The following is a 17463-nucleotide window of genomic DNA, read 5'->3' as shown; positions in this document are numbered from 1 at the left end:
TATAATACACCATATGAACCCATGCATTTCATCTTTAAGAGAAATACTAACATTATGAACACCATTTTAAACCACACAGTTACTGTCATCATCTTAACAAATGCTAACATTTACTGAAAATTAGAAATTGCCACAAAAACTTACATGTATTAATCTTTAAGAGCAACTCTCTGAGGTTGATACTATTAATAAACGACTTATAAATGGTGAAATCAAGATAAAGAAAAATTAAATAACTTGGAACTTCAGCTAGACTTATCTACTACTTTCTCAGAAACAGCACTACCCCTCTTTACCCCACAAAGAATAATGTACCTGCTTGCAGCTGTAGAATCTTTGATCTTCTTTCCTTCCAAGGAAGCTAAATGTTGTTCCAAAGCATCAAGAAGACTACTGGGGGCCTAAAATTGTACAAATATTAAGACTTTCATGATAATCACACCATTACTCAAAATAAATCAAGAATCATCTAATACAATAAAGAAAATAAATAGGTATATTCCCCATGAATGAATTAACAATGGCATTTTAGCTATTAAGAATGACACTATTATTTTTATTACATAAGCATCATCTGTTAAGAGTATTAACAAATAATCAAAGCTATAAAAACTAAGTCTATGTGAGCATAAAACATTAAGAGGATCCTGCAATTTTTTAATATTTAACTTATTTAAATTTTGAATAAAAACAATCCTAAAAGCTGGACATATTGCTGAGTGAGCTCCTGCTGCTGCTAAGTTGCTTAAGTCATGCCCGACTCTGTGCGACCCCACAGACGGCAGCCCACCAGGCTCCCCCATCCCTGGGATTCTCCAGGCAAGAACACTGGAGTCGGTCGCCATTTCCTTCTCCAATGCAGGAAAGTGAAAAGTGAAAGTGAAGTCGCTCAGCCGTGTCCGACTCTTAGCAACCCCATGGACTGCAGCCCACCAGGCTACTCCGTGCAAGGGATTTTCCAGGCAAGAGTACTGCAGTGGGTTGCCACTGCCTTCTCCTAGTGAGCTCCTAGTACTTAATAAATACTGAGTAACTGAAAGTGTCCAGACACCGTTTTGAAACTGACAAATGAAACTGAAAATTAACATCAAGGAAACAAAAAATCATAATGAGATCCAACTTCTGACTCACTAGATGGTTACACAGACTAGCAACATCAAATGTTGATACAGAGCAAATATAACTCTCATACAATGCTGGTGGGAATACGCCTACCTTGAAAAAAGACATGGATTTTTTTTTTTTTTTAAGAAAGCTAAATATACACCTACCTTAATTACTCAATTCCATTTCTAACTGTTTATTTAAGAGAGAAGCGTATCTCCACAAGAAAAGACTTGTTGTAAGCACCTTTATTTGGTGGTTTAGTAGCTAAGTCGTGTCTGACTTTTGCAACCCAATGGACTATAGCCTGCCAGGCTCCTCTGTCCATGGGATTTCCCAGGCAAGAATACCGGAGTGGGCTGCCATTTTCCTTCTCCAGGGGATCTTCCCAATTCAGAAAACAAACCCAAGTTTCTTATATCTCCTGCACTGCAGGTGGATTCTTTACTGCTGAGACACCAGGGAAGCCCCAGCTTTATTTACAACAGTTAAAAAACTGTACATGATCCAAAAATTTCCAAGTTTTCTAATTTAGAAAAGAGACAAAACTATGGTCAATTCACATGATGGAATACTATTCGGCAATTAAAAAGAATTATTTAGTGGTATATCTAACATATAGACAGCTCTCAAAACATTATGATGAGCAAAAGAAGCCAGACATAAAAATAGTCACATGATCCTATTTATGTTAAATTCAAAAACTGATAAAAATTACTCTATTAGAATTCAAAATAGTGATTTGTGTGGAGCGGACTAGGGGTGACTGGAGGCAGACAGAGGCTGATGGAAACAATTTACATCTTAAATGGTGTATTGATTATACGAGTGCTTACAGTTATCAATCCTCATTTAAACAGATATTTACCTCAATTTTTTTTTAAGACTAGCTTGAAACCCTCAGTCTATGTGTCAAATCTCAACTGAATATGAACAGTTAATTACTTATTTTCAAAAGGAAACCTTTTCAGTGAACTGAAAAGGAACTGTTCACTACTTTCAAAGTACGTCAGCGGCAAATATTCTTTAGGATTCGATCTGAAGTTTCTGAATCACAGGCCTCCAACAGCAGCTGGAAGAGACAGCACCAGCTGATTTCTCTGCCAACTATGACCCGAACAGCTTCATCCTGTGCCTTCTCTCTCTATACCAAGGCCGCAGCCGAAGACAGACATGGTGGGAACCAAGAACTTCTGTGCTGATCTGAGGATGCACGTGCAATCCCTCAACCCCAACAGATCAGCAGGCCAACTACCATCTAGGCTACGCCAGAGACGATGAGGAGTGTGTTACTAACAGCGATTAACACTTTAAAAGCTCCTGTAACACAACGGGCACTGTGCGAGCTACCCTGTATGCCATCACCGAATCTGTGAGAAAGACAGGACTACCACATCCACTGTACAAGTAAACAACCTGAGACAGAACATGAACTTGGCCCAGATCACATATCTGATACACAGCAGGAACCAACACAGTGTGTAAGCTGTGTCCTGCCTGAAAGCCCAGATACTACTATGCTGAAGAATCTTAAATTAAAACTGAGGTCATTTAAACTATGTATTTTTTTCTGAAACATTTAAGTTGTGCTTACAAATACTTAAACTACCTAGGTATGATAATTAATAACTATATCTTAAATTCCTTTTAAATATATCTATTTTTTCAAAGTCAAATCCACATTACAAAAAATGAAGGAAATGTGATGCTTCACATCCTAAAAAGAACAATTTATAACAAACAAAAAAAGAGTAAATAATCTCAAATTTCCACTTGTGTATAACTACCATCTTTCCTAAAGTACAATACCATGAATACTAAAGTACAGACACATATGATAGTATGGCCTGAGGCTGATCTTTTTACTTTTAAATTTATTTAAACTTTTTATTTATATTGGCATATAGCCCATTAACAATGCTGTGACAGTTTCAGGTGGACAGCAAAGGGACTCAGCCATATTATATACATGTATCCATTCTCCCCCAAATTCCCTTCCCATGTGAAACTGTCGAATCAGTTTATACTGTTCAAACAATGACTCTTATCATACTTAGCCTATAGCAATAATGTGCTCAATCTTAATCAGGCCAATTATTTCATGTGGGCACATACAAAAATTTTTATTTGCATATAATTCATAATCAGATCTAGTATATACCCTTAGCCTGGAGATCAAAGAGATAAATCAGAGCAAGTGAGTACAAAGAAAAACAGTAAGAACCATTAATAAGCAAAGTATTTAAAAGAATCCCAGAATGACTGAAAATAAGGTAAAAGAGATAACTACTGAGGAGAGAGTTGATATAAAAGGATAGTTTATGCCAGGTCCTTTCATTGTTAATACTCAGTAAACAAACACCAGAAAAGGCCAGAAAAAACTGAAGGTTTAACATTTCCTTCCTAAAATTTTTTTAAGATAATGATAATAAAAAATAATATTATAGTAGCTAACACTGAGTGCGTAATGCACTAAATGTTTTTAGGTGTCAACTCTTAATCCTCCCAACTGAGGTGGGTGGGTATTGTAATATCTACATTTTAGAAATAATGAAACTGGAGCACAGAGAGTAACTTCCCCAGATCACAGGGCCAGCTGGTGCCACAGCCAGGACTCAAACTTAAGAGCAATGTTTTGAGGTTTATACTGATGCTTTTGAACTGTGGTGTTGGAGAAGACTCTTGGGAGTCTCTTGGACTACAAGGAGATCCAACCAGTCCATCCTAAAGGAGATCAGCCCTGGGTGTTTGTTGGAAGGACTGATGCTGAAGCTGAAACTCCAATACTTTGGCCACCTGATGCAAAGAGTTGACTCATTGGAAAAGACTCTGATGCTGGGAGGGACTGGAGGCAGGAGGAGAAGGGGACAACCGAGTGAGATGGCTGGATGGCATCACCGACTCGATGGACATGAGTTTGGGTGAACTCTGGGAGTTGGTGATGGACAAGGAGGCCTGGCGTGCTGTGATTCATGAGGTCGCAAAGAGTCAGACACAACTGAGAAGACCGAATTGAACTAAATGTATCTACCTGAGTCAAAGAGCCAAAGAGGAAGGTTTAAAACCAGAAAAACAAATCCTGTGTAAGATAATTCTCTACCAACAGTACAGTGAAGATTTTGTTTTTAAAACACCATTCTCTGAGTTCAGTTCTTTCTGAAGGGGGGGGGGGGGGGGGGGGGTGGTAATGATGATGAGAAACAAGAGACTAAAAGGGAATAAGCTAAAAGAACAGCAGAGCACCGGCTGGCTCCACCAAGAAATGAGTAGCCTTCTATATGGTTATAATGTTAGAACAATCATCAGCAATACATCAAAACACTGAAAATCAAGAAAAACACACTGATCTTGACAGCAAGAGCTGCATGTTATTTATCTTTGTACCCTTCAGACCTGGTAGAACACAGCAGACAGAGACTGACATTACAACAATACTTACCTGTGAAAGATCTGGTATATCACCTCTGTCAATTCCAACTTGCTGTAAGAAGAAGCAGCATCGTATTTAATAGACAAAATTACAATAAAGAGTTTTATAAGTAAAATTTAGAAAATAACATCTGTGACTAGTAGTAGGAGCAATATTTTAGGAAGAATTCTTTAATCCCCACAGATATTATTCAATACCTCCAAAGACTTAGATATTATCTGATGGCTCTAAAAGTTCTAACAGGAGGGGAAGGAGAGTTAGAAATTCAACCAGGCTACTAAGTTACCGTCTCCACATCCTCAAAACACCTAAAGAAGCTACCTTGTCACAATCTGAAAAATTCATCCCTTCTGTGACAAAAACACTACACCAAGAATTAGAAAGGCTGACCATGAACAAGCCTGTTGGAGCATAAGAAGTTAAGGAACAAACCTAACAACAATGACTCACTCTTTCACCATAAAGTACACTTTCCCTGGCAGTCACCACAGGTTTCAAACCTACGTTCACTAAAGCAGGCCAGGTTTTATACAAATACCAAGTGATGTTTAACCAGGATATAACTGTCCCCACAAAGCAATCCCAACATGCTTTCATGATACTCAGGTACTAGGCAAATTCCAGCAAAGAAGATAAAAACCATTCTTATTTATTCCAACACCCTAATTTAAAAATTCTTTTCCCTCCAGTGACTATATGATTATTCATGCTATATGACTATTTCATTTTCTAATCATTCCCCTTTCCTTTTCTCAACCTTTTAAGGGCCAATTCCAGAATGGTATCAGTAGAAAATTTGATAAAATAATTCATACTAAGATCTTCAAAACTAATCACTGAATATTTGTCATCTTCAAACACATTTGAAAAGGTTACTTGAGTCTTCACTCCAAGAACTTAGGTCTCATAATGAAATTGTGAGCCCAAAGACCACTTCATCAAAGAATATTCTTAAGGTAGGAGAGTATTCCTATGGAGTGGATGGTCCAGCAGGGTAAGACCAGCAGATCTGGAGGCGAATAAGGGCTTAAAACTTAAGTCAGTATATACAACTTATCAAATGCAAAGAACAAAAGAAGCCAAAGGGAAAGGTCAACAAAGTAAATGTATTTAAAGAATTTACTAGAATCATCATAAATACTGCTTCTTTCTGGTTTTAGCATATGACTGATCCTAAAGATATTGAGGAATACTTTAAATCCAAATAAATTCCAGTATACTTCATAAAATAGTCTAACACTAAAAAGCTATTTTCTTCAAAGGTCTCACCATCTTTTTATATCTTACTCCACCTGCTACAGAATAAAACATCACTACGATTATAGAGGCAAAATCACCAACTTGCTAGTTTCAGATGAACTACTTTGATATTACTGATCAATAATATATTCATCTTTTAGAATTACCCTAACAAAACACCTCTGGTAATAATAGGTAGATGGAAGAGAAAGGGAAAACAAAAACTCTTTAAGTGCTGCCTTTGTGGACGCAAGATGATGTCTATAAGCATTACCACAACTACCTTCTGTGACTCTCAGAAACTCATTTTTCAAAAAGAGTTACAAAATTAATTATCCTATAACCTACATTCATAGCTTTCATAAACAATGACAAACAACAGAGGCATTAAGTTCACTTCTGAAAGGAAGAAAACATTCTGAACCATATGGCTATGGTTGCAAGTCTTACTGAAGGAAGGAGACCTGCACTAACATAGAATATTCTTTACCATATTTAATAGAATAAATCTTCTATGATATACAGCCAATTCCACACATGAAAATCACTGCCATCTACCTGATTTTACAGAGAAAGAATTTAAAAATTAGACTACTTTTTAGTATTCAATACTAGATTAAATACACAGGGTAATATTCAACGTTATATCGTATTCATACTACAGCACAGAATGCGATATAGTATAGTGTTATAATTGAATATATACCTTACTATATTTAAGACATTTCTTTCACTTGGGTAAAGACTGATTTCTTTGAAATGTACACTTAAAGACAAAGAAACCAAGTTCAGAGATAGTTATTTAAACACAGTTTACCTCTGCAACTTTGAGAAACTCTGAGATTCTAGTCATCCTAGTCAGGAACTTCTTATAGATGTCAAGACCTTCTTTGCACTGGTTCTTTTTCATATCAAAATATTTTTCTGCCAAAAACAGATATAAACATACTTTTATTCACATCAAAATATAATACTCAAAAGAGAAAAAGATTTAAAACAGCCCAAGTTATACTGATGTCTGAGAAAACACACTCACCAAGTGTTAAATTAGCTTAGGTATTCAAAGCAAGTTAAAATAGACATGCTGCTATATTAAAAATTAAGAAATTACGATTTTACTCCTATTACCAGTTTTTCCTACAATATTTCTTCCCTAAGTATAATCTGCATGTTAATATAGATCACATTTGACTCCATTTAAAACAGTGCTAAATGTCTATTTCCGAATATTCTAAATAATATTAAGAAAGATGGCAACTTTTCTAAGTCCAGATGTCACTTGGAAAACTAATTTAATTTACATAAATAGCAATAAAGAGCTTAATGTATACCAAGGTGGGAGACTATACTTTCTAAAACTTTATAAAAAACTTCCCATTTTTCACTTGTGGAAAAAAAGAAAAGTTTCCCTATCTCCATGGATTAAAGCATCCCTAAATGAGTTTGTATTATCCCTGCCTATGAAAATCAAATGTAAATAAATTCTTTAAAAAAAATTACTGCAAAGGGAGAACAAATATATTGGAGTAAATATATCTGACATCTTGACACTTGATACTTTGACACTCTTTGCAGACTGTTACTTTTCTACTCCATTCAAACTCCACTGAAAAAACATTAGCATCTCTAGGCAAAACCGCTGCTGCTGCTGCTAAGTCGCTTCAGTCGTGTCCGACTCTGTGCGACCCCATAGACAGCAGTCCACTAGGCTCCCCTGTCCCTGGGATTCTCCAGGCAAGAACACTGGAGTGGGTTGCCATTTCCTTCTCCAATGCATGAAAGTGAAAAGTGAAAGTGAAGTCGCTCAGTCATGTCCGACCCTCAGCGACCCCATGGACTGCAGCCTACCAGGCTCCTCCATCCATGGCATTTTCCAGGCAAGAGTACTGGAGTGGGGTGCCACTGCCTTCTCCGCTAGGCAAAACTAACTGAATGCCATATATACCTAATACACAACAAAGCACCACACACTCCTAAAATGCCTCAAATGTAAAAAACATCCTTTAAAAAAGTATTTATTTTAAAATAATTATCAATCTAAAAATTAAGTTCAGAAAAAAGTACCAATATTACAATTAAAAGTTCATCTTGGAATAAACTGAGGAAATTATTTTCCTGAGACAGAAAATTCCAACTTAATTTTAAAGAAAATTTTCTATTTCTAAAAATAAAACTGATAGAAAAAATACAGATATATCTAAAAAGTGCACAGTTCATCTGGCTGAACATTCTAATTGTACAATTATTTAATCACTTAGCATTGTACTCAGGTATAAAATTCTTTTCTCCAAATTGTTCAATGAATAACTATATCTCAATGAATTTTAAGGCAGCTTTAAGTAATAACTAAGACAATATTATTTATCAATGACACAAGAGATAAAATGTTATTAAATGATGGAAATATTTACCCAACAGGTTAATAATTCCTTCATTGTATGCTGCAAACAGTCTAATGGCATCTTTGAACAGGAGCATGAAGGCAGCATTTATTACCCCATTTGTAAGTTCGTTGCTATTAACCTGGGGAAAAAAATAGAAAGATTAGCTAATGTTCTGTTCTAAAATGACAATGACTTACTTCAAAGTAAAATTCAATGAATTCAAATACTTAGGTGTAGGATAAAAAAAGACATTTATCTCTAGCAATCAGAGTCACAGCCATTAAGTGCAAAAATATTGATCGAAGAGTTCAGGTTTATTTAAAAGCCACAAAACAAACCCTGTAACATTGACTTTAGTTCAGAAATAAGTCAGTGAGAACAAAAGTACCCTTCAACTCCTGAAATTTTTAGGCTACATCTCAAAAGTATTTTAAGTTCATTTCAACATTAAATACTTCTAATTACAAAATAAAGCCCATTTCTAAGTTCACTTTCAGTCATGAAGAATTTACTGAATGTTTCTAAATTTAAAAAAATATTTATTAAATGGCTACTATAATCACCAAAGAACTGAGTTAAGCTAGGTAGAAAATATTTTTTTAAAAAAGAAATAATTCTCCCAATATTACAAACAAACTCACCTTCAAAATGGTTATAATATTTCTACCTCATATGGTTACAGGAGAATTAACTGACATACTCATGTAAAGAGTTTGATGCAGTATTTTACACATAAATGATCAATATTTATTTTTTCTTAAACTTTTTATTTTGTATTGGGGTATAGCTGATTAACAATGTTGTGCTTGTTTCAAATGAAAAGAGGAGGGACTCACCCATATATATACATGTATCAATTGATCAATATTATTATTATTAGTGACTCATGTTTTAATAAAAAAAAAAAGCAGTTGTCTACCAAGATAGATGAGAAATACCTTTAGCTTAACGAGAAAATAATCAAAAGGATAAAACAAGTTAATCTTAAGTTCCTTTTTAGATAACTGTGGTGGTGGTGGTGGTTCAGTTGCTAAGTTGTGTTCGGCTCCTATGACCCCACAGAGCCTGTCAGGCTCCTCAGTCCATAGGATTTCCCAGGCAAAAATACTAGACTGGGTTGCTATCTAGATAACTAAGTACATGATAATTAACTTGTTAGGTACAGAAAAATGTAAGCTGAATGGCAAGCAACAAACTGGTAAATATTTTCAGAATATCTGACAAGATCAATCTGCATTATAGAAAGAATTCTATAAAACAATTCACAAAATAAAAAATACATATAGCTAATAATGTGAAAAGAAGTTCAATTTCACCAATAGGCAAATTAAAAGAATCAAATTAAATTACTTGAGTACCAGACTAGTAGGTATCAAGACAGTAAAAACCAAGGTATTATTCTACACCAAAAAGAACAAAGAAAAACAGGTGCCTGTTGACTAGTGGCTGGCTCAACCCTTTTGGAGTATAATTTGGCAATATTTATTAAAAACTTTTATGTTTATGGCCTTTGACCATCTAATTCTTTGTCTAGGGCAATAATTCCATATAAATAGGCTTATAAATGTATAGATACACTATTATCTAATGCACACATGGAGTATCTAGTATCCCTCCCTTCTGGGTTGTTTTTTTTTTTTCTCCCCATTTTCTGAATTAAAAAACCAAATGCCCTAAACATTTATCAACAAGTAAAGTGTTAGTCGCTCATCTGTGTCGAACTCTTTGCAACCCCATGGACTGTAGCCCGCCACACTCCTCTGTCCATGGGATTTTCCAGGCAAGAATACTGGAGTGGATTGCCATTTCCTTCTCCAGCGGATTTTCCCAGCCCAGGGATTGAAGCCAGGTCTCCCGCACTGCAGGCAGGTTCTTTACCATCTGAGCCATCTGGGAAGCAATAAATTATTACATAGAACAAAGTATAACAGACATTGAAAAGAACATGCCATTTTTTAAAGATACCCACAATAAATTAAGTGGAAAAAAGAAATCATGGTTGGACGTTTTCTCTATAAAAACCAAAATAAAGTTCAGCAGTTACATTAATCCCCTGTCTTCTGGACTAGGAGCCAGCAAACTAGGGGCGTGACTCAGTATTTCAGACTGTGCAGGCCATATGATCTGTCACAACTACTTGGCCCCATTATTACACCAAAAGCAGCAGCCACGTAACCAATGAGCCTGTTCTAAAAACAGTATTGTGGACACTGAAATATAAATTTCATATACTTTTCACCTGTTAAAAAATTCTTTTATTACTAGCAACCATTCAAAAATGTAAAAATATTCCCTTTTTAAACTATCTGCAACCATTTAAAAATGTTCTCAGTTCACAAGCCACATAAAAAAACAGTAGCTTCAGAACCTGCTCTAGTCTCTAAAGTACCTATGGGATGCATTTAGTCAATGTTTGTTGAACACTATGTGCCACACAGTACTGACAACAGGGACACAGCAGGGAAAAGCAAAGCTGGTCCCTGGCTTCTGGGAATGAAAGATGACCAAGTGACAGCACAGCATTAAAGGAAAATCAATTTCAGCATAAAACTGTCACAGCTTCGATCACTAACTTACATGTACAAAGTCTAAAAGAAAGTATCTTTAAGTTAGATGCACCGAAAGAGACGACTTGAAAATGCTAACACCCAACATACTACAAACAAATAACAAAGCTGGAAACTCGGTTCAAGTAGCGGTCATTAAAACAAAAATCCCAGGGAACACAGAGTCCTTGGGCAATAGATATATAGTACACTGTTACAAGTATATTTGAACTTCCCTTTATTTCTTAATAACTGTCATGCTTTGAGTTCTGCAAAGTAGACAAAAAGTGAAATCTGAAGACAGCTAGTCATAAGGAAAATTTTTGTACATTTTTAACATCTAAAAACCATTATCAAAAAAAGCAGATTTTCACATTAATCTCTTCACCTCTCCATCACTTTCTTCAGCTTGTATACCCTATAATATAGTGAGGATTCTGGAAGCACCACCAAAGAAATCAGAGTAGATCTTAAGCAATTATTCAAACAGAAAGTAATCTGATTTGGGGCCACATTTATAGAAAATCCTTAGCCAAATAGGATAATTGTGTGAAAAAATTAGTCTATGACAACTTGAGGTTAAAAAATCTAATTAAAATAATGCAATTTTAAAAATATCAAATTACAAAAGCTTTTATGTAATCAACTTACATTAAAATCAAGAAGGGCATCCATTTGATTCTGAATAATTGGTACAGTTTTTAGGAGTTTTTCTGTGTTCATGGTTCTCATAACTCCATCAGCCCTGTTTAAAGAAAAGAACAATTGAGTTTGTTATTAAATCTATGTTTCAAACTCCCATCTGGTTCTCTATTTAAACAGAGAACAAGCTGTTACCAAACATCACATGTTTTTATGTCATTATTGAACCTGAAACCTCAAGTAGAAATCGTAAAGAAAAACAAAACCAGAAAATACCATATGTCCAATATCAAGGTGCTCATTTCAAACTAAAAAGATGTAAAACATGAGACATAAAAATAAAAGCTTACAATATATAACCAGGTTTATACTATACTTTTCACGTGAGGAAATCATCTGATGCTCACACTGCTCATTCGTCCAAAGGGCATTTCCCTCAAATCACTAAACAGGACACGATGGAGTCTGCAGTTGAATACAAGTCTTGGTAAGCACCATTTTATTTAAAGCAGTTTATTTGTGACTCAAATAAAACTTATTTTAGGAATTCCTTGGCGGTCCAGTAGGTAAGAATCCTCCTTGTAATGCAGGGAACGCTGATCGGTACCCTGGTCTGGGAAGATCCCACATGCCACTGGGCAACTAAGCCCCTGTGCCAAAACTGCTGAGCTCGCACTCTGGAGCCTGCGCGCTGCAACTACTGAGCCCAAGTGCAACAACTGCTAAAGCCTTGGGCCCTAGCGCCAGTGCTCCTCAGCAAGAGAGATCACCGGAACAAGAAGCCCGTGCCCCACAACGCAGAGCAGCCTCTGTTCTCCACAACTAGAGAAACCTGTGCACAGCAACAAAGGCCCAGCATTGCCATAAACAAAACATGAAGCTATCTACTCAAATATACACAATTTAAAAACACTTTATTACAATATAAAGGACAGTTTTACCAAGTCATTCTAATCAGGCCATTAAAATAAGTGATGCTTAAGAGAAATTGTTTTTAATAAAATATTCTGTTAAATATTTCCAAAAAGATTTCTTTAAATATTTCTTTAGATATTTCTAAAGAAAGATAAACATCAGCAGTACCAAATAAATTAGATTTTTACAAAACTGACACCAAAAACACTAGATAAGAGGTAATAGAGTTAACACACACAACTAACACCAATATGTTTATTATAGACCAGGCTTCTGTCTTACGGGCTTGGTGTATGTTTTTCAAATTCTCAGAAAAATCCTGCAGGTGGTCTTGTCCCATCTTATAGACAATGAAATTTTAGGTTCATTGAGGTTATGAGAGTATCTACGGTCAGAAAATGAATTGATTTTAGGGTCAGTGTGTAAACCCAAGTGTATAAGACTCTAAAGCAAAGCTTTTCATAAACTTCTGATAGAGGAATAAGGCCCCTTCAAAAAAATGTATAGATGTACCCTAACTTACAAATGATCCATACTTAGAAATAGCTGTTCTACCCTAAGCTATCCCTTAAAACACAACTCCAGATACCAGAAAAACAATTAAGCTATGAAAAGCAAAAAAAGTTCTTTGCAGGACAAGAGTTTAAAGAACAAACGCTGGCCTGCCTTATGTAGGCAGCTGTTGACCAGTTTTACTCCAACAACCCTCCCAAATAAGACGTGTTAACTCACACATACCCATATCCTCACTGACTGGTACCAGCTTCAGGAGTTCAGGATGAGGACCTCACCCCCTCTTTGCAGCCCTTTCTTTATTCCCACACATATCAAACTCCTGTTTTCTCAGTCTCTGCTGGTCCCTTTAGTTCTCCCTCCCTCTCCTTGCTAAGTGAATTTTTTGACCTTCTGGTCACTTCCCCTGTATCACAAAAGACTTCAACCTTGGCTCAGTTTTTCTCAGTTAATTTCAACATCTTACACGCACAATCAATCCAACATCTTGATCTCAGTCCCTTAACCACATCCCCTATTCTCACAGTCATATCTTGACCTTACTGCCTGCCAAGAAACCACATTATCCCTAGCCCCCACTACCACACCCTTACCCTCAATGTAAGAAAAAGCCAAGATTCAGACACCTCATCCTGACAATCACCTTTTAACTTTCTAGCTACCTTGGTCAAGTGTCCCATGACAAAAACTATTTGACTTCATCATGAACTTCAATGTTATCAACCTTACCACTACCCATATTGATCTCCTCTAGTTTTTCCTTCTTTCATCTAGCTCATAATTCCAAAGATAAGTATTATCTATCATGCCCTTGCAAATACCCTTAACTCTCTTGTGCCTATCTTTCCCTTGCAGTCACCTGGCAAATTCACAATTTTCATTCATTATTCAACTTACTCCGTTTTTACCTCTATGTTGCCTTTCCAGTGGATACTAGTCCAACATTACTTGACTAGACTTTTCAGCAGCATTCAAACTTTTTCCTCCTTCTTATAACTCTACTCTCTTAGCATTCCTGATACCGTCACTCCTCGTTTTCTTTCTACCGCATCACTACTTTTTCAGTCTCTTTCTCCTCATCCTCTACTCATTCTCTAACATAAATGCTGTGTATCTCAAGATGTTTCTGGGCCCTCCCCTCTTACTCTACACTTATTCTCTAGGATACTGTCATTCCCCAGGCAGAAATTACCAAACTGCCACTTATACAGCCAGACCAGAACTCTCAAAGGTCCTAGCTAGTACTGTCAAATTGCCTACTTGATATCTTAACTTATAAAAATCAAAGACATCTAAAAACTAGTATTTCCAAAATTAATTTCTTAATTTTTAACCACTACCCTATGTTGCTTCCAAAAACCTTCCCAGGAAAAGGTGCCATCTCCCCAATGGCTAGAAACAATGGGAACATTTTTTATTCTTCTCTCTCTCACTAGCCTCCACATCATTTCTTCCCACAGAACTTTAAATTTCTCAATTAAGAAAAATCCAAACAGTTATCACATGCTACATCAGCAATTGACTTCAAAAAACTCAATTCACAAACCCAAATGCTAAAATATGATTCATACCAAATGCATGACAATTCATAGTCCATGTAGAACACAAGTATTTATTACTTCTGTAATCAAGTGTAATTAAATTCAGATACCTGCTTCCCAAATATAAGAGCAATGAATTAAAGGTTGATCATCCATACTCTTATTCACAGACAATACCTGGTTATTCTTTATTTTGCTAGTTACTAACAATGTCTTACCACTTCAAATTGTACCAATTTAGAATTCAAGATAATTCTACACGGCAAGTTAACACTATCAAAAAATGGAATGCTAAACAAAAAGAAAATGAAGGGACCAATGTTTAACACAACCAACTAAAAAAGATATATCACACGCAATTTACTGGATCCATTTTTCATAGAACTATTTAATGTACTATTTAGAAACTCATCTAATCATCTTTTCAAAAACTATTAAGCATCTACCATGTTTAGACACTGTGGAAAGTCCTGAAAATAAGAATGTGAGACTGTACTGTCTTCATGGATGAGACAGTGTCATAAAAAATCTAACAGAAAAAAAGGTTTCCTCAAAAAAATATTTGAGTGAAATCTTGAAGAATGACCAAGAATTTGCCAGAATAATAAAAAAGGGGCTAAAGTGTATTTAAGTGAAGAGTCATTTAACCAAGTGCATGCATGCTAAGTCGCTTCAGGAGTGTCCAACTCTGGGAACCCTATGGGTTATGGCACACCAGGCTCCTCTGTTCATGGGGTACCCCAGTCAAGAATACTGGAGTGGACTGCCATGTCCTTCTCCAGGGGATCTTCCTGAGCCAGGGACTGAACCCACATCTCTCATGTCTCTTGCACTGGCAGGTGGGTTCTTTATCACTAGTTTCACTTGGGAAGCCCATTTAACCATACAGGGTAATGATTCATTTTGACTTTTGAATATCCCATATTTCTATTAAAGATTGTAGTTAATCTCCATCTCACTTTTTTAATATCAAGATATAGTCTAAATGAATTTAAGATTTAAATAAAAATACTGAATCCATAAAAATATCCAGTGAAAACAGTCAATTGATCACTTTGGGGTAGAAAACCCCACTCGAGTTTGCTTAAAAGACAGTAGCCATAAAAATGAAGATAATAATTTTATCACATAGATTTTTTAAAAAGTTTTAATAAATGCTAAAAAGGGGGGGCAGTATTTATAACCTGTGACAATTTATTTTCTCAATAAATCCAAAAGCTTGTCAGTTTGTCATGTGCTAATAAGCATTATATACAATAACTCATTTAATTCTCACAAAAATCCTAATAGATAAATGCTATTAACATCACCATTCTACAGATGAAACAATATTTACAGAACTTCGCAGTGGCACAGGGGACATGGGTTCAATCCCTGGTCCTGGAAGACCCCACATGCTATGGAGCAACAATGCCTGTGCGCCACAACTACCGAGCCCACATGCTGAAACTAACGCAGCCCATGCACCCCAGGGCCTGAGAGCCACAACCACTGAGTACACGTGCTCAGCCACCGAAGCCCACACTCCTAGAGCTGTGCTCCACAACAAGAGACGGCCCTGCAACGAGAGGCTGCGCGCTGCAACCAAGGGTAGCCCCATTCACTGCAAGGAGAGAATGCCACGCATAGCAACGAAGACCCAGTGCAACCAAAAATAAAAATAAATAAATGTTTTAAAAATTCACAGATGAAATAACTTGAAGCTTAAGTCAATGCTCTCCAACTGTGCCACACCATACTGCTATGGTACAAATGGGCTATACGTATGCTGACACATTAATCCCAAACCCTTCAGTCTCATGTAGTCCTTTCCATATAACACACTGTCCTGTAAAAATAGCATTAGTTTGTGCGGCATGATGTGGAAAAAGTTGGCCAATTGATGGATATGTAATAAAAGATATTTTTTCTTAGGAAATAGGCACTGAAATGTTAAGAGCTATGAACTATAAAAAGGTATGAGGTATATATAATCCATTCTCAAATGGATCAAACAAAAAAGTAAAAAACACACAGACACAAAGAATAATTAAATGTTAAAAACTGATGAATCTGAGTGAAGTGAATAGGAGTTATCTGTATTGTTCCTGCAGCATTTCAGAAAGTGAATTATTTCAAATAAAATTATTTTTTAAAAGTTAGCAAGCTGGCTGAAGTATCTTACTAAAATCCCTCATCTAACTGGAGTGAAGCTAGATATCCAACCTAAATTTATCTGACTAAACTGCAGTAAGCTTTTAAGACAGAATTTTTAAAGTCCAATGGAGAAATGGGCAAAAGATACTAAAAAGCAACTAACAAAGCAAGAGTGGTATTTTCAGAGAGAAAGAGGCTTAATATCACCATTTAAAAGTTAGTCAATCAACTAACAACATAAATATCTAATGAGATACATTTTCATTATGATGGAAGAATACAGCGAAAGAGGTATTTATAACTGTATTTAACTCAATAATTTGGTACCACTTTTATACAGGGTAATTTGGTGTTTTCTATTAAAATGGTACATGTATATATATATATATTATGGTACATGTGTATATATATTTGACTTGTCAATTCTAAGAATTCATTCTACAGGAAACTTCACTTACAAATGCAACCATAGGGACCTCCATGATGATTCAGTGGTTAAGACTCCGTGCTTCAACTGTAGGGTGCACGGGTTCAACCCTGGTTGGGGAACTAAGATCCCACATGTCAAGTAGTGTGATCAAAAATAAATTTAAAAAAAAAGAAAAAAGAATGCAAGCATATGTAAAAGAATATTCAATGCATTTCTTTTATAAGATTTAAAAAAAAAAACAAAATAAACCAAAGGTACATCTAGAACATAATTCTAAAGCCATTCAAAAGAATGAGTTGGTTCTATGTGCACAGATATTGAGAATATCTAAAATACCTATTAGGGGAGGGAAGCAGTCTTCAAACAGCGTGATCCAAATATGGGATTTTCTGTGTGTCTTCATACACCTACTTTTATTTCTATTTTCACACAGAAAACACATTAGATACACCAAAATATTAACAGTTTAAGTCAGATTTCTATGTTGCCTGAATTTTTAAAAAATAGTTTATTACTTTTATAAACCTAAAAACATTCAGAACAGACAAATCCATAGAGATATAAGTAGATTTGTGACTGCCAA

At 35.7% G+C, this 17463-nt stretch overlaps 1 protein-coding gene across 33 annotated transcripts in view; it reads right to left on the bottom strand.

Moving 5' to 3' along the window:
- Positions 1 to 17463, bottom strand: part of PICALM (phosphatidylinositol binding clathrin assembly protein) — a 259498-nt gene that overhangs the window by 39087 nt on the left and 202948 nt on the right. For all 33 annotated transcript variants that reach the window (XM_060403877.1, XM_060403875.1, XM_060403879.1 and 30 more), the window contains 5 exons: positions 11355 to 11448; positions 8185 to 8296; positions 6591 to 6697; positions 4544 to 4585; positions 316 to 401 (listed from right to left, as the gene is read on the bottom strand). In XM_060403877.1, coding sequence (XP_060259860.1) covers positions 316 to 401; positions 4544 to 4585; positions 6591 to 6697; positions 8185 to 8296; positions 11355 to 11448 — 441 coding nt within the window. The remainder of the gene's footprint in view (positions 1 to 315; positions 402 to 4543; positions 4586 to 6590; positions 6698 to 8184; positions 8297 to 11354; positions 11449 to 17463) is intronic.

This window comes from Ovis aries, chromosome 21, assembly GCF_016772045.2.
Source record: "Ovis aries strain OAR_USU_Benz2616 breed Rambouillet chromosome 21, ARS-UI_Ramb_v3.0, whole genome shotgun sequence".
Classification (NCBI taxonomy): domain Eukaryota; kingdom Metazoa; phylum Chordata; class Mammalia; order Artiodactyla; family Bovidae; genus Ovis; species Ovis aries.
The sequence above is the reverse complement of the archived record's forward strand: the minus strand, read 5'-3'. Positions and strand labels throughout refer to the sequence as shown.